The sequence below is a fragment of the Sturnira hondurensis genome, unplaced genomic scaffold (assembly GCF_014824575.4).
Source record: "Sturnira hondurensis isolate 20B ecotype Veracruz unplaced genomic scaffold, ASM1482457v3 Scaffold0000867, whole genome shotgun sequence".
NCBI lineage: Eukaryota > Metazoa > Chordata > Mammalia > Chiroptera > Phyllostomidae > Sturnira > Sturnira hondurensis.
This window is the reverse complement of record NW_028073498.1, coordinates 3,712,090-3,735,360: the sequence shown is the minus strand read 5'-3', so window position 1 is coordinate 3,735,360 and position 23,271 is coordinate 3,712,090. Positions and strand designations below refer to the sequence as shown.

At 37.2% G+C, this 23,271-nt stretch overlaps 1 protein-coding gene across 2 annotated transcripts in view; it reads left to right on the top strand.

The window, feature by feature from the left end:
• The window catches only part of RASA2 (RAS p21 protein activator 2), a 120,536-nt gene that overhangs the window by 91,842 nt on the left and 5,423 nt on the right, over nt 1-23,271 (top strand). For both annotated transcript variants that reach the window (XM_037051525.1, XM_037051534.1), the window contains 7 exons: nt 1,265-1,371; nt 8,602-8,685; nt 9,119-9,196; nt 12,668-12,741; nt 13,300-13,406; nt 21,744-21,826; nt 22,452-22,660. In XM_037051525.1, the coding sequence (XP_036907420.1) occupies nt 1,265-1,371; nt 8,602-8,685; nt 9,119-9,196; nt 12,668-12,741; nt 13,300-13,406; nt 21,744-21,826; nt 22,452-22,660 (742 nt within the window). The remainder of the gene's footprint in view (nt 1-1,264; nt 1,372-8,601; nt 8,686-9,118; nt 9,197-12,667; nt 12,742-13,299; nt 13,407-21,743; nt 21,827-22,451; nt 22,661-23,271) is intronic.

Below are 23,271 nucleotides of genomic sequence, written 5' to 3'. Positions count from 1 at the left end.
ACATTAACATATGGAAAGACATATGCTGACTGAAATTACATTTTAGTGAGTTAGATCATGGCAACCACATTGGATGCTTCATGACTGAACAGACGCATGCTAGCCTGCATTATCTACTTCTCTCATCTATACAATACCACATGAGGCACGTCCTGCTACCCTTAGGCAGATAAAGAAACAGGTTTAGAAAAGTTTAAGTAGCTTGCACAAGATCCATGACGTGATGACGTGGCCAGTGGGCAAGCCAGGTCTCAGCCTGGGCCTGGCCTAGTCCAAAGCATGCTACTTTTACTTAGTGATCTTGGCCTTAAATATGCGTAATCTGTTTAATTCTCATTTATGTAAATAACCTAAAACACATTTTGTGATTTTTTTATAAATGCCAAAGTATATCCTTGACTGACTTTTTGTTGGCTTAAATATTAATGTGTCTACATATCCCTAATAGACTACTGTAGTAAGTTTTGTTGTCATAAAATATTTTTATAACATTTTTTCCCATCACTCTGGGAAGAAGATGGCTTGGGAAGAGGGGAGGCAATGAGTGGGAAGCAAGTATTATTAAAGAACTACAAATTAAATAACTTGTCAGTGACTAGCCGTTGAGTGACTTATAAGAGTTAACACTCATACCAAATCTTGACATTCTTGCCCTTACCACCTGATTCTCCACCATCTGATAGTGGGTTAAGTCTTGACTACAGTCTGAAAGGAAAGCTGTAGTTTAATGATCAGAGACTCAGGTTGTCTCCAATTCATTTGAATTTTTATATGGAATATGGATAGCTTTTGAAAAGTAAAGGTTTCAGCCTAGTTGTTTTTATTGCATAGCGTGTGATCTTATCAAGATTTTTGAGAGAAAAATTAAGACAATATTCTAAAATTGAAAACAATCTCTTACCCAAGTGTTAAAGGATTCTGTGTTACCACTAGGTAGTGCTAGACACTACTTCTGTTTTTGTTGTTATAATTTCAGGAGTCTCCTTGCAGACTGAGGAAAGTATTTTTCCAGATTAAAATATTTCTGAAAACTTAGCAGCTTTGTCTTTCATTTTTTAATTCTTTCAAATTCTTTTAGTCAGAATTTTTTCCTTTAACTTAGTCATAATCATCACTATCATATCCATCAACTCAGTCCTTACTAGACAACTTTTATTGGTCTCCTCTTCAGTTCACATGTTTTTTTCAATACTTTTTACTTTGTCATCCTTGTTTTTTAATTCAGTGTTTTTGTGCATGACATTTCACCATTTTTTTTCTGCAGATGACCCTCATGTTCAGTACTCTGCAGTGAGCAGCTTTGTATTTCTTCGTTTCTTTGCTGTAGCCGTAGTATCACCTCATACTTTTCATTTGCGACCTCATCATCCAGTAAGTGTTGTTTTTCTCAAAGCTTTACTCCATTTTTACTTATTTTTATTAAAATAGAAAAAAGGTAAAATAAGCCAGTTTCACTTGGCTGTGTTTCCTTATACTTAAATTCACTGAGCATTTTTCTTGGCCATTCAGTCTTTTAGAGAAGGTTAAAAATTTTATTTTTTGCCATTAGAAGAGATTACAAAGAGTAATAAAATACTGATAATTGTTGAAACTTGGTGATGGGTACAAAGAGGATTTATTTTATTTACCATCTTCTGTTGTGTATGTTTGTAAATCTCTATAATGCAAGGGTTTTTTAAAAAATTATTTATAGGTTTAGTTTAACCTTGAAGATATTTTTAAATCTTACAGAAATTTGAAAAGGCTTGTTTCTGCAGATGTAGAAATTTTTATTGAAACATCATTTGCTATCTCCATATTTTTGCTTTTTGTTCACCTGAGATGATACTGTAACTATATGAAATTTAAAACTTTTTAAAAGTACCTAATCTTTTTGTTTTGAAGTCCTATTTAATTACTTAAACAGGAGTCTGCACCACATAGATTTACATTTCTTAACACTTCAAAACTCCTTGTTTTTGCTATTTATGTTTCCTTCTCATAGTGTATTTCTGCTGATTCTTTAAACTTTTATATCCCAAATAGTTTATGATCTTATCTAATTGCTTTCATTGATAATTTGTATAACAAATAATAGTAGCCAAGATTTATTTAGTGCTTGCTTTGTGCTAGGCTCTGTTCTAAGCACTTTATGTTTTAACTTACTTAGTCTTCCCAGTAACCCTGTGAGCAAATTTTATTATCATCCCCATTTGCAGATAAGAAAATCACAATTGAATAGCTTCTCCAAGATCAAACAACTAAGAAATTATGATTTGCTCTCACTCATTTTGAACTGAATTAAACCAGAATTCTAATTCAGTCTTCCCAGTCTGTAAGCTTACCCCTCTTAGGCAGTCAGTTGTTGGAGCAGCTGTAATGTATCAAACATTGTACCCAGCACTATGAGACAGTGATGAGAAAGACCTCCCCCTGTCCTTAGGAAACTCACTGACTAATACAGTGTATAGAGGACCTATGGGTTTTGCAGTTACACTGGGTTCTGAAGGCCACTCCTTCTCTTGACATTGGCCTCTCATTTAACCTTGAGAACTGAATAGGACCATGCTGCTGCAACAGCAACTTCCCCTTTCTTGTCAGAGGACAAATGGTCTGTAAGTAAGTGCAGCCGAGACTGTAAGTAAGTGCAGCCGAGAGTGGGCCAGTGTCCTTTTATTAGCATTGTGCCCTTTCTGTGACTGTGAAACTGCACTGAACTTGGGACAAGCAGAAGCTTGGTAGCAGAATTCTGGACAGAAATAGAACTCTGATCTCTGAGCTTGTGTCCCTGCCTATATCCAGACTTGGATTTGCATATTTCCGTAATAGATGTTTCAATAAAATCCTTTTTAAGAACTTTTCATTCTAATTGGGGAAATAAGGAAAATACATAAATACATAATCTAAAATTACATATGTAAATCTAAAGGTAGCACCTGATTTGTACCAAGTTAGAAATACAGACAATTCATACTACCCAAATTGAGAGCAAATGATGACCCCAGGAACCTTGGGGTGATGACATTATTAAGACCAATACTGAAATTTACAGAGTGGTTGGGGAGGAAAGCCGATTAAAGTTCATTGGATTTTACATTTAACAGCTCTTTGAATTTTGAGAAGTCAGTTTTAGAGTAAGGGAAAATAAGAAAATCAGATTGCAGAAGATTATAGAATGAATAGGCGACTGCAGTTTTACCCAGGAAATATACCAAAAGGAGCTTGCCCTGCTGCTAGAACACATGGGCAAACGCAGGCGTGTCCACACAAAGGACTAATTTTTAAAAAACATTAATTTGAAACATAGGTTATGTTAACATTGACACAATAGGCCACTTGACAGAAATTTCTTGGTAGGAATTTAAAGAAATTGAGCCGTCCTTCTCACCATTTCTCCCATGCTCTCATTTATGGCTCCTGTAAAATTCAGCCATGGTGTACTTCTCTAACCCTTCCATCTGGGTTAGGTCTCTCTCTCTCTCTCTCTCTTTTAATTTTTGAAATTCTTACCCGAGGTAATATTTTTGTTGATTTTAGAAGGAGAGAGGAGTAGGGCATGGCAGGCAGAGAGGGATAGAGAGAGAGAAAAAACATCAGTGTCGAGAGAGAAACACTGATTGGTTGCCTCTTATACATGCCCTGAATGGGTATCAAACCTGCAACCTAGGTGTGTCACCCGACTGGGAATCAAAACTTTTGGTGTATGGGATGCGCTCCAACCAATTGAGCCACTGGGCCAGGGCAGGTACCTCTCATATAGTACCCTGTGGCTCTCTCTGTCACAACATTGCTCATACTGTTTATAATCATCTGCTTATAGCCTCTGCCTGTGGACTGTTAGGATTGTAAGAGCAAGGGCTAGATCTTTCTCAAGTTTCTCTAACCCGAGCACATGGCACAGTTTCTAGGATAAGTAGGTTCTCAGTAAAGTTTGGGAGTGAAAGATGTAGAGGGAGCCCATCAAATGATGAGTCTTTTCCAAATGGGAAAACCTACATATGGTTTAAATAGAGAAGAAGAGACCAGAAGAAGGAATAATTTAAGAGAGAAGGGGGCTTACTAATATCAGACCAATATCCTAAAGGATTCAGTAAGTATGTCTTTAAAAGAAAAAGTTTTGGGGTGAATCTTAGGAAAAAGAATAATTCCTCCTTTGAAATATATGGTACACTATATGAACTTGGTTTTTCTATATCAGAAATAGTCAAATAATGGTAAATTCATATGGTTCAACCTGATATAAAGAATAAAGGGTAAGATATGTTGTTTTGAGGTGAGAGTCAATATTTTAGTTGATTTTAATAAAATGTTATGTAGCATCTACTATATGCCAGGCTGAATACTAGGTGCTAGATGTTTAAGATACTGGTTATCTGTGAAGAATTACAATGTCAAGTGGTAGCAGAGAAAAAGATTAGAATAACTTATTTGTTCACCAGGTGTCAACAGCAGCTCAGTGAGATGATTGTCAAATAGCAGCGAGGGCCATATTATTAAATATTATACAGTTTCTACACATCAGAGATTTGTTTGCATCAGTGTGGCCCTCACTGCTATTTGACAATGCTGTTTGACTTTGTTCTCTTTTCCTGGTTCAGGAAAATTATGACCTAAAACACTGATTTTAAAACCAAATCTGAACAAGGAAATCTTGGTGAAATTCAGTTCAAATTCAGTTTATTAGCACATTGTTAACTATTGTATATTCTTCCATGGCAGAGAATTGTAGGGACCTTTTATACATATAATGGAATACTGAATGTTTAGCTAAATATTTTTGAATAACATAGTAACTGTTTCATAGGCATATAATGCTAATCATATCCCAGGTAGCACTTCTTTTCCAGATTGCCTCACTTCCTGGTTATCTCTTCTTCACATTTACTGCCTGTTTTCAGTGTCTCGATCCTATAATATTAAGGAATGTAGACCAAAAACTAAACTAAAGCATCTCTTTATCTAAATTTTCTTGAGTATGTCTTTTGATGGAAGATAGTATTTTATTTGAATTCCCAAACCAAAGATGTTCTATATAGTGATAGGGGAATTGGTTATACAAATGTGTGGATTGGTGAAAACTCATCAACCTATATATATTTAAATCTGTTCATTTCACTGTTTGTAAATTACACCTCAATTTTTTTTAAAGGAAAGGAGCAAGGACTCATTAAGGAACACCATTTAGTCAATTTTATTTGTATTTACTTCTTTCTGCTAGACAGGCTTGAAAAACACCTTAAATAATAAACCAAATACTTAACCCTCTACTAAGATTCTACATGAACTGGGTGACTTCTCATTTCCTAAGTTGAGTTTAGGTATTTGCTTCCATGGCGGAAAGTCTTGATCGCAGAAGCTGTGTAAATTATTGAATTTTTTTGAGGTGAGTTGAGTATAGAAAATTTGGAAACTACCATTTTGGGTTAAAGGGTAGAAGAAAGTAGACGCCATTGACATTTCAAAAGTGAATAAAATTTGTTAGGTAATTCAAGCTGCCATAATGTACAGAAAAACACATATAATGTTCATTAAATTATGGCTTTAAGAGTAACACATCATAAATATAATTACTTTGGGAGGAATTGCCAGTTACATCTGGCTTCTTTAGTCTCTTTATTTCTTAGTCCAATGAGTTGTGCCCATCTTAGCTAGATTTTTTAAATTATATTTTATTGATTATGCTATTACAGTTGTCCCAGTTTTTCCCCCTTTGCCCCTCCTCCACTAGCACCCCACATGCCCTCAGGCAGTCCTCACACCATTGTTCATGTCCATGGGTCATGCGTATATGATCTTTGCCTACTCTGTTTCCAATAATGTACTTTATAGCCTCATGGCTATTCTGTAACTACCAATTTGTAGTTTTTAATCCCCTAACCTCTTCACCCATTCCCCCACAGCCCCCTCCCATATGGCAACCATCAAAATGCTCTCCATATCCGTGATTCTTTGTTTTTCTTGTTTGCTTAGTTTGTTTTTTTAGATTCAATTGTTTATATGTATTTATTGCTGTTTTATTATTTTAGTTTTGATCTTTTTAAATAAGTTCCTTTAACATTTCATATAATAATGGTATGGTGATGATGAACTCCTTTAATTTGTTCTTGTCTGGGAAGCTCTTTGTCTGCCCTTCAGTTATAAATGACATCTTTTTTTTTTTTAATGTTATTTATTTATTTATCTTTAGAGGGGAAGGAGAGAGGGAGAGAAACATCAATGTATGGTTGCCTTTTGTGCATCCCCTGCTGGTAGTTAGCCTGCAAGGAACCGGCCTGCAACCCAGGCATGTGCCCTGACTGGGAATCGAACCTTGATCGTCTGGTTCGCAGGCCCGTGCTCAATCCACTGAGCTATGCCAGCCAGGGCTATAAATGACATCTTTGCTGGGTAGAGCAGTCTTGACTGTAGGTCCCTGCTTTTCATGATTTTGAATACTTCTTGCCAGTCCCTTCTAGGCTGCAAAGTTTGTTTTGAGAAATCAGCTGAAGGTCTTAAGGGAATGCCTTTGTAGGTAACTAACTGCTTTTTTCTTGCTACTTTTAAGATTCTCTCTTTATCTTTAACCTTTGGCATTTTAATTATGATGTGTCTTGGAGTGGGCCACTTTGCATCCATCTTGTTTGGGACTCTCTGTGCTTCCTGGACTTGCATGTCTGTTTCCTTCACCAAATTGGGGAACTTTTGTTCATTATTTTTTTTAATTAGATTTCCAATTTCTTGCTCTTTCTCTTCTCCTTTTGTCACACCAATGATGCAAATGTTGGAACACTTGAAATTGTCCCAGAAGCTACTTATACTACCCTTGTTTTGGGGGATTCTTTTTCTTCTTGTTGTTCTGATTGGTTGTTTTTTTCTTTCTTATATTCCATATCATTGATTTGATTCTCAGTTTCATCCACTCAACTGTTGTTTCCCTGTAAATTGTTATTTATTTCAATTAGTATATCCTTCATTTCTGACTGGGTCTTTTTTTATGCTGCCAAGGTCCTCACTAAGTTCCTTGAGCATCCTTATGACTGGTGTTTTAAACTCTATATCTGATAGATTGCTCATCTCCATTTTGTTTAGTTCTTTTTCTGAAGTTTTGATCTGTTTTTTCATTTGGGCTATATTTCTTTGTCTCCTCATTTTGGTAGCCTTCCTGTGCTGGTTTCTATGTATTAAGTAAAGCTGCTTTGACTACCTGTCTTGGTAGTGTGGCCTAATAAAGTAGGTATCCTGTGGGATCCAGTGGCATAGCCTCCTTTATCACCCAGGCTGGTACTTGAGGTGTGCCCTTTGTATGGGCTGACTACACCCTTCTCTTGTAGTTGAGCCTTTATTGCTGTCAACAGACCAATGGGAGGGATTCACCCAGGCCAGTTAGCTGTAAGGATAGGTTGTGACCACTGACAACCAGCGCCTGCCCTCCATGGAGGATCAGTTGTGCAGGGGTAGGGTGGTGGTGCTCCGGTGTGGTCTGAAGTTGTCCACTGGGTGTGCAGGCCCTGGGTTTTCTCAGGTGGTACAGGTCAAGGTCAGCCCCTTCCTGTGTTTGTCCAAGGCCACCCTGCCTGAGCTATAAAGCAATCTGAGAAGGCTGCCACTTGTGCTTGGCTTGGAGATCCCCATGTGAAGCCAAGCTGTGAATCTAGGCCGGTTGCTACTAGCCCTGGGCCTAGGGCCACTTTGCAAGAGTACAGGGGCTGGGGGGCTCAGTGAGGCTGGTTGGTGCTTATTTGAGAGGATGTAGGAAGTTGCACAGCATGAACCAAGACCAGCCATTCTTATGGAAAAGTCACTGTTAACTGCTGTAAGTTGGGTGGGACAGGTCCTCAGGATCCTCGGGGCAGGGCAAACAGTGTTAGCCAGGTTGATGGAATCTCAGATATGGTACCTGCCTGCTGGCTCTGTGGCTGTCTGTGGGGAGAATTCAGAAAAGGGACAATGGCCTCTGCCCGCCTTTCTGTCTAGAAGAAAGCTGTCCCCCAGCTCTTGGTGCCAGACACTTCAGTTTCTCCCTGTAGACCAACTGGTGCCTTTCAAGCTGCTACCCCAGTGCTGGAGCTCAGAGGGTGTGAGCCTGAGTAAGTCCATATGTGAGTTCTTTAAGAGGAACTCCTTGGGACTCCAGAAGTTTCTTCCACTCACTCTTTTCCTGCTGGTTTTTGCCGCCAGAAGTTATGGGGACTTACCTTCCTGATGCTGAAACCTTGGGCTGGAGGGCCTGGGGAGGGTCTGGGACTCCTCACTCCTAAAATATCCCTCCTGAATTTTTATTTACCATACATGGATATGGAACCAGCCCATTCCACATCTTCCAGTCTGGATAGATGTGGCTTCGTTAATGCCATAGTTGTCAGACTTCCATTCAACTTGATTTCTGATGGTTTTAAATGATAGTTGTTTTATAATTTAATTGTAGTTTTGATGTGATTGTGCAAGGATGTGAGCTGTATTTACCTGTACCACTATCTTGACTGGGAGTCTCTCTTTGCTAGATTTTAACTATGTTGCCTTGAATGAACCTTCTGAGAACTGTTTTAAGAGCAATATAGTCCATTCACTCTCTTCTGCTTTTTATACAAATTCTATTTTTTTGAAAACTTAACAGGGGTTTTGTGTCCTTTGTACATTCTTTAGGACCCACAGACAATTAGAACATTAACTCTCATCTCAAAAACCATTCAGACTTTGGGAAGCTGTGGTAGTTTGTCCAAAAGCAAGGTAAGTCTTTACATCTCTTGCTTTGTAGTCACACTTCTAAATATTGTTTTATTCTGTGATCCCTTCTCCCTTACTCCTTTCCAAATTAAAAACAAAGCTAAACCAAAAATACATAGTACATACAGATGCAATAGCTCTTTTAGGTAGCTATTGTATCTTAATCACCTATTAAAGAAGACAGATTAATTTAAACTAATATACCTATGAGGAGGAGAGTCTGGTAAACTGATGCTAGTTCCTCCTGTTTGTCTGTCTGCACCATAATCACCTAAGAGCTGTTGAGGAAATCTTCAGCTCTAAACCCTATACCTTTCTGAAAATATATTGATTAAAACCTTTTAGGTCTTAATCCTAAGATTTATTAAAAATATAGCCCACTGGTATTCTAAGTTCTCTACCTAATATATATAAATCTTCTGTGTTTTTTCCTTAGTCAAGTTTCAAGGAGACATTCATGTGTGAGTTTTTCAAAATGTTTCAAGAAGAAGGATATATTATATCAGTTAAAAAGGTATGATTGTTTGGTCTGTAAATATTAACAGTTCTTTTCATGTAGCACTGGGGAAATAATATTTCATAGTTTCCTAGAAGTTAATCCCCAATTTAAATAAAAAATGTAAAATTATCCATCAACTATAACAAAGCTGTCTTTTTTCCGTTTTCTCCTCCCATTCAAAACTGGGATTTTTAGCTGTGGAAACACCTAAATGAGCTTTAGCAACAGCTGCTCTTGCCAGTGTCCTGATGACATAAGTTACAAGTATCTAGAGTTAGTGTCTGTCCACAGCAGCATTACTGGCAATTTATTTGAGTAATTCTAGATTGTGAGGGGCTGTCTTGTACATTGTAGGATGTTTAGCCTCGTCTCTGGCCTCCACCAACTAGACCAGCAGCATGTCCCTAGTTTGAAAACCAAAAATGTCTCTGAACAGCCAAGTGACCCCTTAAGGACAAAAGTTGCCCCTGATTGAGAACCTCTAGTCTAGAGGTAAAGACTTACTATGTGCCAAATGTGTAGTAAGCACTTAATTGCCAAAGTAGAAAATATATGAATTATTGAACATTTTATAAACAATAGAGACTTACAGTAGTCACTCAAGGAAAGTTCCTAAAATTACAATGTACAAAAGCCTACAGTATATAATACCCTAATGTGAGGCTTACAATATACAAAAATTGCTGTACTTAAAAATTGAAGTTGTTTTGGAAGGATCTATAATTTCTTGAGTTTTTAGTTCTGAATCATTCTAAACAAAATGTAGCATTATTATCATAGCCTAAAAATTTGTTAGAAAAGTTGTTTTAAAGTATATCTAATCGTGGCTTGAAGAAAGTACTGTATCTTATTTACCACTGTTCTAACTTAATTCAAATTAGCAAAGCCAGGTTTTAAAGATTTCATTCATTGTCTACAACTTGATTCACAGTCGATTGCCAAGAGTATATTTTGTGGAAGTGTCTTTGTACTTTTTTTTGTACTTTTAGAGTTCTTACGGGGACTCAGGAAATGAAAATGATGATTTAAAAAATTAAAACCCATTGGAATCTTTTCATCTAGTATAATGCAAGTTCAACCAAACTTTTTTAAAGCAACCATTGAAGGCTTTTGATGAGAAACTCTTTGAAAAGAATAAGGAAAGAGAAAGCTGTGCTTTTATTTATAGGACATTGTTGAAGCATTTGTGGGACAGTGTAGGCAGACTTTTGTTGGCAATAGTATGATGTACTATCTTTTGTTTTAAGGTTGTTTTTCCATTTTTTATGACCTAGGCCATAGTGGCATCTGATTTTTTTCCCTGACATAATCAGAATGTGCAGAGTTGGTAAGGTCAGTTGGTAAGGTCAGTTGGTAAGGTCAGTGGAGAAAATATGTAAGGGGAGCCAGGAGGTTAGTCTGTTCCCGAACCGCCCGGAGTCACCCACTCACATTTTCGTGGGCTGTTACCATGGTGTGTCTCTGTCTCAAGTTTGGTTCTAGACTCCTAAACTAGCACCAGATATTTTGCCCTAATATAAGAGTTTTCTTTGTCATTCACTAGCTAAGTCTGGATATGTGCAGTGCCCTAAAGTGCAAAAGCTTACAAAGCCCAGCTTCTCACTTCGTATTGTTCTCACTGGTGACATTGACCACTGCTGCAGAAGATAATAGGTTGTGACTCTGAATCCTGTACTGTTCCCACAGCGGATAGAGAGGGTCTATAGACCTGACAGGTCTATACACAGAATGACCATGTTATTTAGTGTCCAAACGTGGATACTTTTAAGAATTAAAAGGAGTTCTGTTGATTATGTTGGGACCACAGCTGTAGACAGGGACAGCCCTGAGCACACTGGGACCTATATTCACCCTGCCTATAGTCCATCTTAATTATTGTGTTTTCTTTCACTTTGTCTAAATGTATTTACCCCCTGGTTGCTTATAAATATGGCAGGTAAACGGTAAGTGTAATAATTATCATAAATAAATAATATTCATCAAATAAATAAATCAGTGCCTTCAGGTAAAACTAAGAAATTGAACATTGATATAAATCTGTTACACTCCATTAGCAGGTGGTCCCTAGTGAAAGTTAACAACCTGATGGGAAACTTCTTTATTCCCTTAGATACTTGCTCTTGTATCACCCACATATGTATAATGCAAAAGAAATTCTGCTCGTGTCCTTTCACTTGCCAAGATTTCTTTCCAGGAAACCAGAAGTAAACAGTCCATTGGAAATCCCCCAACTGTGGGTTCTGGTGGGTAATTCACAGCCAGTCTTAGGAGAAAATGGCTGTGCCCACCAATTCCGTTTACATCATGCACTGGCGCCTCAGTGTCATTCTTATTGGAGTGTAATTTGTTGTTGTTTTTCAAGTCTGAAATGGAAAAGTATAAATGAAAAAGAAAGGACTAAACATGTACCAGTAGTTCTTTTATTGTACAAAGTGGAATTCCTCTCAAAGAACAAGAATTGTTCTAATTTCCCTTTCCTGCAAAAGCCACAGGCCAGGAAGCCCTTGACAAGTCAAGGTAGCATATCTGTGAATGCTCTTCTCTGGGTGGCTTTCCCTGGCTGGAGATGGGTACTTTAAATTTTCTTGAGCCACCATATTCCTATGTTTGCCATAGGAAGTTTATGAATTGTGTTTCAAATGCAGGTTATTCCAGAGAACCCAGTTATACTTCAGTCATTCCTGTGAAATACTGTCTCCCAGGGCTAAAGTCCATTTGTAGTAGAAGTCAGCAAACCCTTCTCTGTCAGTGGCTAGTGAGTACTTATTTCAGGCTCATCTGGTCACACAAGGGCTCTGCCACATACTCTTTTTTATTTGTTTGTTTTTACAACCCTTTAAAAATGTAAAATAATTTCTTAACTCATGAGCCTTAGAAAAACAGACTGCAGGTCGAATCTGGCCTGCTGAGCCCTGGTTTGGTGATCCCTTGCCTGTAGTAGAGGTTTACAATCCTCTGCCTAAAATCATTGGGACCAGAAGCATTTCAGCATTCGGTTTTCAGAGTTTTGAAAGGTATGTGTTATATTTTATATATTACCCCCAGTGGGGCCCGATTACCCCTAATCAGACACGTTAACATTTGTGTGGCACAATTCACTCTCAGTTGTTAAGTAGCCTTACACCAGTTCGGGGTAAGTTACACCCCCAAATGAGGTACTGTAAGTCAGAATGAGACAAAAAGTCTCTTTGTATTCAGAACTTTAGAGATTTCAGAACTACCGTTAAGATATTACAGATTGAATTCTTTCTATAAGGAACTATATTCTGGGCTTTAAGTAATTTAAGAATAAGCTTTTTAGAATACTTGTCATTTGTAAATTAGGGACTTCCTCTACAATTAAATATGTGTTTTGCTTTATACATTACAATATGTGTATTCCTTAATAATAAAGACCTTCACAATGTTCTCATTGGCATTTAAAACAAGCTGAATTTATAATGTGTCTTACCACAAAGTATAATGTTTGCCTATTTCTCCATTCAGTTCTTGGATGAAATTTCATCTACTGAAACTAAAGTGTCCAGTGGTACGAGTGAGCCTGTACACCTGAAAGAAGGGTAATTTAATGAAATTAGACCTTAAGGTCACCTTTTAGTATAGATGTTAAGTAAGTACCAAGAGCATGGGTCTGGGAGTGGGGAAGTCTGGGTTTTTGTTCTGTGCTAGAACTGCCTACGTACCATCAATCAGGTAAGTCACTCTCACTGTCCCATAAACTTCATGTCGGGTGGCACGACTCCTTGTCCATACAGTCCGGTAGTTGCTTGGCAGATATAACGGGATTGTGGGTATTAAACTAAGTAGAGTTTCTGTTTTGGAAAATAACAGTACTGTTCAGTCTGCAAGTAGTAGTATCATTGGAAATTAGGGGGGAAATCACTCATTTGGCCCTTTTAGTTCTGGGTGGCACAGTTATAAATTAAATTAATTAAAAGATTTATTCCCTTAATGTGGCCAAAATAAATGTAAAAGTTTTAGATGTCAAAAATATTTTTATGCACTTAATATAATCTTATTACACTTTTTTACACCATTTAAAATGAAGATAATTTTTTTGTTTTGCCTTAACTACTCTAATATTTGTAATTAAATATTTACATTTGTTATTTTGGCAGTGAAATGTATAAAAGAGCTCAGGGAAGAACTCGGATTGGAAAAAAGAACTTCAAGAAACGTTGGTTCTGCTTAACAAGCAGAGAGCTCACCTACCACAAACAGCCAGGTAGTTACGCATGTGCTTTATTTTGGGGTCTTTTCCTGGTTCTCTAAGTGAAGATATCTTTTTGTTACTTAATGTGACCTTAGTGGACCTTTTCACTGATATTACTGTAGTTTATAGTTTCTCACAGTGATACACACACACTCAGAGTGCCATAAATATTTGACAAGTGACACCATGTAAGTTAAATTGTTGTCACACATGTTCTGTTTTTTTAAAGTCCCTGCTGTTATAAATCAGTAAGAAACAACATTAAGACCTCTTAGAACTTCAAAGTTTCTTCACCTCTTAGAGCGAAATTGGTAGGCATCAACCTCTAATAAATGTGAGAGTATTTTGTCATACCTAGATAGCAATTCCTACAAAGTTATCAGGTTCATTGTAGACTGTTGGCCAAGCCAACTCCAAAATGGAATTTTTAATTATTTGCCTTCTGAGAAAGTATAAATAGGCTATCTGTATGAGTAAATAAAGCCATCTTTTTACACTGTGATATGAGGGCTTCTGAGAGGCAGTTTGCCCCTCAGTGGACTGATACAATGCTCAAAATCGTCACCTTTTAAGTTTATTGCCTGGAGTAAAGTATTATCCACAGAAGGCCAGGAGCTTCTTCTGACAGCAAGAACTCAGTATCTAGATCATAGATCACATGCAGTAGAATCCCTTTTATTAAAAGTGATCAGGGTCCAAAGGTGTTCACTTAACCAAAAAAAAATCAGCTAAAGCAATTATCACTGAAAAACAAACAAAAAGATGCATACATATTTTAAATATTTAGATCATTGTTTACCAGTCTTTTGATAGTGAGCCAAGATCTTGTCTTTGAATTTGGATCTATAGGTTGGATTTTCCCTTTGTCTTTCTTGTGCGTATATCCCACAGATGCATCAGTTTTCAGATTGATTTCTCCAAAGTGAAACCAGAACTTGAATACTTGAAAAGTAATCAAAGTACAGAATGTTTTTAGATTTTCAGGATAGTTGCCCTAATCTCTTACAGCCCTCTCACACCCATATAAATCAACCTTATTTGTATAGATACAGGTCTTCTTTTTTTTTTTGAAGCTTTTCAAAGCACCTGCCTTATTTTCATATAAATAGTAAATCTCTTAGTAGAGGGCAGTTATTACTTTATGTATATTTCAGTAGATTATAAGTACAACATGGAAAATAGCATAAATAAGTTCGGGGACAAACTCGGTGGACTTGGTAAGCAAAAAAAGAAAAAGCCGAACCAGTGGAACAGAAGCTTAACAGATAGTAAGTAGCCTAGCAACCACAAGCGTGCTGCATCCCATGAACATCACTCATTATGTTTTACAGAGGAAATGGGTGGTCCCAGTCAGTCTATCAGATATGATAGGTAAAGTAAGAGAGCTTCTCCTGTAAATTCTGAAATGATAAAACAAACACCAGATGTAGGCTACTTTTAAGAGAATATAGAGTGCTAAGTAAGGTGCTTCTTGAAGGGAATGATAAGAAAAATGTTTTGTTTTATAATTTCTTCGAATGGCCTCGTCAGGATAACTATGTATGTCCAAATATGTTAGTAAGACATAAGAAACCAAATGCATTTTTTATTTAGGCTCCAGATAATTTGTTATGTCATACAAACATTTAAATGACTAAAGATCAGTAGGCCATGTATTTGCCCTTCCAGACAGCACTTTTTATGTTAAGTATATTTTGAGGGGTTTAGAAGTTACAGCTTATGTTGAATACTGTATGAATGTCCTCACATATATAGCGGCATTTTAAAAATAGCTGTCATAATGTGCTGTGTTTAAATTGTTTACATTAACAGTACATTGAAATAAAATTTAAGGTGAGCTACTCATTCTTCATGAATAAATAAAGTATTTTCTAATCTAAGCAAATATTCTCAAGTCTTTTCTGGTTTTAGACTTTAAGAATCCATTGATAGCTTTGGACCTTTTCCTCCAGAAAAAAATGCACGTGCAAAGTAGACACAAAATTTTGCATGTGATTTCAGGGAGTTCATAGACCCAGAGCCCATTCATAGTTCTCAGTAACTTCTGTTCCAACCAGTGATCTTATGAGGATAAAATTTTGTGGAATGATTAGGCTGCTCTAGGTATAAAATAGACATGTTAGAAATTAACATTGTTTTCAGGCCTTAAGAAATTTAACATGTTGGAATGACTTGAAGGAGTGAGCTCTACTCTATGAAATTATGAGATTGTTTACCAAAGCCTACAGTTTTAAGCATCCATGCCTGTTGCTTTAACTATTTTGATGGATTTTTCCAAAATGTATTACATGCTTCCCTGTCTTCTAAAAAAGAGTTCATTGAACGTAAGTTAACTTTTCTAGATGACTTGGATCTGTCATTGATAATAATAATTATATAGTGTTCTTATTTAGTGGTGTTTTCAGGGCTGTTTATGGGTGTGTTTATGGGCTGTTTATGGCTGTTTCAGCAGCTGTTTACTCCCCAGCTAAATGCCTTGGACTGCTGTGCTTTCTGTGTTCCTGTGTTTGTTTTTCTCTATTCCCTTTATGTTTAGGCTGACATCTTAATTTCTTGTGCTGTCAGTGAACCATAATGTAACGTCTCGCTTCCACCTCCATCACCCACCTCCATTTTTTACTGCTAATATACTAGGAGTGAGGATATAGGTTCTGTGTTTGTTAAAATTATGCCTAAGATTAAAAGTCTTTGATTAAAGACTTAAGGAATTTTGTCTATGAATAAGATACATGGGCTTTGGATTCTGTGGTTGTTAAGCAACTGTTTTATCTACTTCGTGTTTTCTTGCTGCTTTCTGGACAGCCAAGACTGCTAGTTAATTCTCTTAATACACCTACTGTGTGACTTTGGTGTCTGAAGGAGTGCCTCCCAAAGTTTCTGTAACATAGTCTGAATCACTGAGTTTTTTGCTCCATACTCTTACTGGACACTAGTAGGCTGAATTTTTCTGCCACTTAGAATAAAACCATATGGTCTTTTTCCAAATTAATGGAAAAGGAATTAATATAATATTTTTAATGTTAAGGGTTTTTCCCAAATAAATGTTTTAAATTTTGGTTCCTGCTTAAGTAATTACTTACAAGCAATAGTAAGCAAAAAATCTTAAAGACAACTAAGTTAGCATGCAGCAAATGACTATTACAGGGCACTCAGTTATCAGTCATGATTACATTGACAGTTTTGTAGGGACCTGTGTGCTTGTGGTTATGGTTTTACTGCTACAGTGCAACGTAGTCATCTTCTACAAGTAGAAGTCCTAGTTAATGCTGGAACCAAATGTGCTATTGGCATTCCAGCCTCTTCCTGTCTCATGCAGCCTCATTTTTTGCTTTCTCCATGTTGCTTCACCAGACTACTCCTGCAATTTCTTTAACTTGTATTCTTTTACATTCATGCTTTTGCATATGCTCTACCTAGAAATACCTTTCTTTTCTTCTTCACCTTTAAAACTTAAATCAAGTGTTAGTTCTTCACAGGAGCCATTTATAAGCCTCTAGCCACCTCAGTTGAGGTATGCCTTTACTATGTTTTTTGTCATCTTAGTTATAACTTCTGTCACACTGTACAGTCTTTAACTTTCTCTCTCTGTCCCCCTGGTCTTTAAAATCCTCAATGGTAGGGACTGTGTTTTTACTACCTTCATTAAGGCTTTACATTAATAAATGTTAATAAATGGTATTCTTCAAAGAAGACCATATCTTCTAGATATGTTATCATCTAAATTGTTTTAAGAACTGCAGCTCTGGGCCTCTAACCTGCTCACCAAGCATGCTAATAATACACTGTTAACAAATTCATCTCTAAAATTCTGTCCCTTGTTCTCCAGACTTGATTAGGTATTGGGTACTTTGGGAGACTTGACATACACAGATTTATACACACAGCCAACGCATCTTCCATGTGATACCCAGTGTTCTGCTCACATAGCCTGTGGACTTGGTTTTCACCTGCTCATATTTTCTCACACATGGCTCTATAGTATTTTTCTTTGATAATTAAAGAATATCATCAATTCATTTATGCATTCATTCACTAAATATTTTGTTAAGTGCCTATTTTCTGCCAGACACTGTTACAGATTCTGGAGAAAACAGTAGTGAACAAAACATACTAAAATCCTTGCTCTTGTGGATCTTACAGTTTAGCGGTAGTAGATAATGCACACACACAAAACAAGGAGTATATTGGATGGTTCTTAAAATATATACTTTATTAAATGAGATGGACAAAAATAAAGTACAGGAGGGGAATAGACAATGGTGGGCTCATTGAGAAGAGTTCTGATATTAAAAATTCTAGCCAGGAATGGCTTCATTAAGAAGATGAAGTTGACAAAGGAATGTGCCATGTGGGTATACGGAGTAATAATAACACAAACACAGCTAACGGCAGCCAGTATAAAGGCCTTGAAAAGAAGCATGCCCAGAGTATTCAGGAGACAAGAGAAAGCTCCTGTGGCTAGAAAAAAATGAATAAAGGGAGAATTATAGGAACTGAGGCCAAAAGATCATGGAGAAGTTAGACATTGTAGGGCTTTGTAAAAGACCATTGGAGGTCTTTTACTCTGAGTAAGATGGAAAGGCACGGGAGAATTGTAAGCAGGGGAATGATCTTGCTTTAATAGGATTAATCACTCGTGTCATGTGGAATGTTAAGAGAAAAATAAAATGCAAGGGGCAAGGAGGCAAGTTAAGGCACTTTTGCAGTAACCCAAGGGAGGGTAATGGTTTCAACAAGGTGGCAACCATGAAGGTGGTAGAAACGGATCACATTCTGAACTTATGAGGATAGCACTCACAGGATTTTCTAGAGAAAGGGTCCTCAACCCCAAGGCCACAGACAGGACCAGACCAGACCCATAGTGGGCCGCACAGCAGGAGGTGAGCAGCTAGCTGGCAAAAGCTTCATCTGTATTTATAGCCACTCGCCATCGCTCACATTGGCACCTGAGCTCCGCCTCCTGTCAGATGGGCAGCTGCATTAGATTCTCATAGGAGAACCTATGCACTTGAATCATCCTGAAACCATCCCCTATCCCCTGGTCCGTGGAAAAATTGTCTTCCACAAACTGTTCCCTGGTGCCGAAAAGGCTGGGGACCGCTGTGCCAGAGGATCAGATATTGAGAGAAAGAGGCAGGATCCCCTCCTCCCATCCTACCCAACATTATTTCTTATATAGCACATTTGTCTTTCTTGGATTTATTATTTGTTTTGCAGGAATGTTCCTCAAGGAATTATTTTAGATAGACTTTATGGCTGATAAATTTCCTGAGTCCTTGCATATTTTTAAAGGTCTTTATTTTTACCCTTATTCTTAAATGATAGTTAGACTGTATTTAAAATTATTTTCACTCAGAACTTTGAAGATATTGTCCCATGGTTTGCTAGTTTCCATTGTTGCTGGTGAGAATTTTCATGTCAGTCCTGATTCTCAGTCTTGATTCTTCCTAGAAACTCTTTAGACTCCATTCAGCCTTCAAGTTCTACTATTTTACAACCAAGTGCATAGGTATTGTCTCTTTTTCTTCCCTTTGCTCAGCACTCAGTGGGTCCTTTCAGTCTGAAGACTCCTACCTTAATCTCTGGGGCATTTTCCTTGGTAATTTTCTCCTGAACACTGTTTCTATAATTTCAGTTAGACAGATATTGAAACTTCTAATTCCATCTACCATGGCTCTTAACTTTTTTTACTTAACAATTTGTCTTTTTGTGTGTATTTTTGGAGAGTCCTCAGCAAAATAATTTGTTTTACTAATTTACTTTGCAATTCACTCCAATTAACACTATTCACAATGAAACTAACTCTGACATGACAGCGTATGTTCCTGGGAGCAATGTGCTTTCTGTATGTATGCGACACTGCGGTTTATCCAGAAATGAACAAACACAGCGATTCTAGGGTGTGTATATGCTTTGTATATTCAACAAATCTAAAATAAAAATTTCCTGCAAAACTTTTAAATTCTCTCTAATCTCTGTGGTTCTCCCCCCCACCCACCCGAAGCTTGGTTCGCACAGGCGTGTCTTCTTAGCCCCGTGACTTGTTACACCCGATTCCCTCAGATGTTGCTCTCTTTGTTGTACTGTGTGTGTCCCTCCTTGAGCGTTTGATGGTTTCCTCATCTGTTTGGTAAATTTTTTGGTGACTTGTTCATTTTTGTGTTTTATAGTTTGGTCGCCTGCTTGAGTGTTCAGTAGCAGCTTACTGCCAATGATGACGAGGGAGGGGCAAGGGTGCTGGTGCTTATCCTCTGGTGTGGGTGCTCTCCTTCCCTCCTGAGGGCCAGCAACTACCTTTGACATGGCACTGCTCTGCAGCCCAGGACTGCATCCTTGCTGCTTTAGCCTGGGACACATGCCTCTGTTGACTGATGCTTAGCGCAAGCTGGGGGTTGGCGGGGTGGGGGCAGGGGGTGGGGAAGGATGAGGGCCTAATTGGCCCAGCTGTTTCAGATACAGCTCATTGCCTAATCCTCCTGATGTATGTCTGAGAGTGTCCATTGACTGTGGCTTAAAGGTCTCTTCTAACCAGCCCTACTTTTGCAGCTGCTTTCTATGCTACATGCAGCTCCACCTGTAGCTTTCTTCAGTTTACTCCCTCCACACTCTGCCCCTACCATAAATTTGACCTTGTCTGCTTCCAGGAGACTACTGATAGTCTTTCCTTACTTCCCTTGCATTTACAATTTGTATTTGTTAAAGTTAAATGTTTCCTCATAAAAGCTTTCCCTAACCATCCAATTAAAGTAACTTCCCAATTACTTTCTATCATATCACCTTGGGTTATTTTCATTATAGCATTCATTTATGTCTAATACTTACTTTTGTCACTCTTTCTAGACCTAAATGTAAACTTTACTAGGGGCCTTATATGTTCTGTTTATTGCTTTATCCCAAGTGGGACACAGTGTCTGGTATGTAATAGACATTCAGTATGATGTTGAAATAAGTGACTTCCTGTCTTTTTTGTTTATGTATCACATTTGCTTAAATTATACAAATTTTAGATTTTATTATAGAAACCAGGTATAGCAAACCTATGTTAGTCTATGTTAACCTCTCTGGCCAGAAAGAAAACCTTTATTAAACAAATAATTGTCTTTGACCAAAAAGCTGTATACGTTAATCCATGGACTAACATAAAATGTAAAGATCTTAAACTCCAGCACCTCAATCCCATGTCATTAAAACAAAGTTTGGTGAGAAATAAAGCAAAGCTTTGATTTTCTCAGCACAACATTACCAAATGACCAGAAAAGGTTGTAATTCTATTTGTTTATAGTTTCTATGACTATATGAGATTGAGTCTATTCTCAGGTAACTTTTAGATTGAAGTGCATCTGATCTTTTATGCCATATTATTATGGAGCTCCTTTAGCAAACTCAAATTTCCAAATTCTTAAATTAGGTTAAAGATTCACTCTACCAAATAAAATTTGTACTTTTGTTTCCTATATCTCTTAGAGTAAATTTGGTAGCTCTGGTCAGCCAACATGTGATAGTAATGAACAATTTTTCAATTTAAAATCATTATTTTGCCCCTGCTGGCATGGCTCAGTTAGCTGGACGTTATCCTGCAAAGCAAAAGGTTGCCAGTTCCTGAACGAGCACATGCCTGACTTGCGGATTAGATACCCCAGGTTGGGGCGCATACCAGAGGCATGCGGTCAGTGTTTCTCTCCTCTTTCTCCCTTCTTCCCCTCTCTCAATAGGTAGGTGGGTAGGTAGGTAGATAGATAGATAGATACATTTATTTGTTTGTTTGTTTGTTTTGAGGTTTAGCCCCTTAATTAAATATTAGATTGAAAAAACAGAAAAATCCACTTAGGTATAATCAAATTCACTGCTCATGTAATAACTTCATGCCCGAAAATTCCATGTTTTAGCAAGTTTTGAGTATATCTCTGTCACTAAATACATATATTTTTTCAGTCCCCACACAATGTTACAAAATAATATAATACTTTACAAAATAATATTGATGTTAAGGAAAGATTTATGAGAATTTGTTCTAATAAACTGAAGAATGCTTTTTGAATATGGTCTCACAGCAAAATAAAATATAATGGTAAATGTATTAAAATATTGTTTTTATTTTCTACAGAGATCAAATTTATTTCCATATTTTTCCAGGAAAATGTTTTAGTTTTTGAAAAAAGAGGAAGTCTCTTTATAGAAAACAATCAATTTATCTGTTCCATAAAAAATACTATTTATATATGTGCAATTTGGAAATCTGTAATTACTTATACTCATACCATCAAGAGGATGAATTTAAATCTTACACCATTAGCCTCTTTATAATTCTGAGGAAGTTATTTTATTTTGTTGTACTTCTTTTATTATTAGGCAAAGATGCAATTTACACAATTCCGGTGAAAAACATTCTTGCTGTGGAAAAACTGGAAGATAGCTCTTTCAACAAGAAAAATGTGAGTTACAGAAATAAGTAAAACTTTTAAAATTGCATATAATTACTTATTCAAAAATTTTCAAGAGGTTGGTCATTTCAGTATTTGCCATTAATCATTAATACTTTATCATTGCTGGTTAGGTCTCTGTCTTAAAATTGTCCATTATTGTTGATGCTTTGTATAGTCTACCTAGCCTATTAAGTTGAAGGTACTTTCCTCAATATACCCTATGAAACCTTTCAGTCTGACATTCAAGTCTTGTAGTAATAGAGTCAACCAGTCTATACAGTTTTGTCTTCTGCTGCCACTCAATACACACCGTTATACTCCAGCCAACTAAAATGGTTTCCTCCTTTTTCTGTATTTTCCCACTGCTTTGCCTTTACTTACACTTTTTTCTCCAAGTGAAATCCTCTCCCTTATTTCCTATTTTATGATAGTCTGTTCCTTTGGGCATGTGTGGTTTCTAAAAATTATATAATAATGTACTGTTTAATATCATGTGACTCAGATTGCTTGAAATGTAACAGTTCGAGGTACCTGAGCCAAGCAAACTCTATTTCTCTTACATACTTTTTCCTGTTTTGTACTGTGCGTTAGTTTTGATACCTTTACTAACTTTTTATCTTAATTGCCTTTAAAGATGTTCCAAGTCATACATACGGAGAAACCACTGTATGTCCAGGCAAATAATTGTGTGGAAGCTAATGAATGGATAGACGTACTCTGCAGGGTGAGCAGATGCAATCAGAACAGGCTCAGTTCTTATCATCCCTCTGCATATCTGAATGGCAGCTGGCTCTGCTGTCAGGAGACCAGTGAAAATGCTCGAGGCTGCAAGCCCTGTACTGCGTAAGTGTTTCATACGTGGTCTAGCTATCCAATGGAGGGGAATGGAGTAGTGATGTATGTGACAACACACATGAACCTTGAAAACATGCTAAGGGAAAGATGCCAGACACAAAGACCGTATACTGTATGTTAACATGTATGTAGTGTCCAGAATAGGTAAGTCATGGAGACAGAAAGTAGATTAGCAGTTGTGAAGGGTGGGAGGGAGGCAGGGATGGAGAGTGCTAATGGATACAGACTTTCTTTGGGGGTGATGAAAACGTTCCCAAACAAATAGTGGCTGGCACAAGTCAGGAAAAAGAGGGCAGTGTTTAACTTGAGCAAGGTGATCAAGGAAGAAGGGCATAACGTTCTCTTTTAGTTGTGTGAACAGCTGTTGTCTCCCTGTAGACTGAAAAAGTAACATATCGCTATTGTGATGAAGTACCGGTTATGCAAATTATTTTACTTCTAAATTCCCCTCCTTTTGATTAGAGTTAAATAATAACCAAACCTCTGTTGGCCCTGTTTAATTGTCAAATGAGACTAGATTTCTGAGGTTCCTTTTGCAAAATTCTGTGATTTTTTTAAAGTTTCAAATCTTCAAAAGCCTTCGGTATGTCAACAAAGTG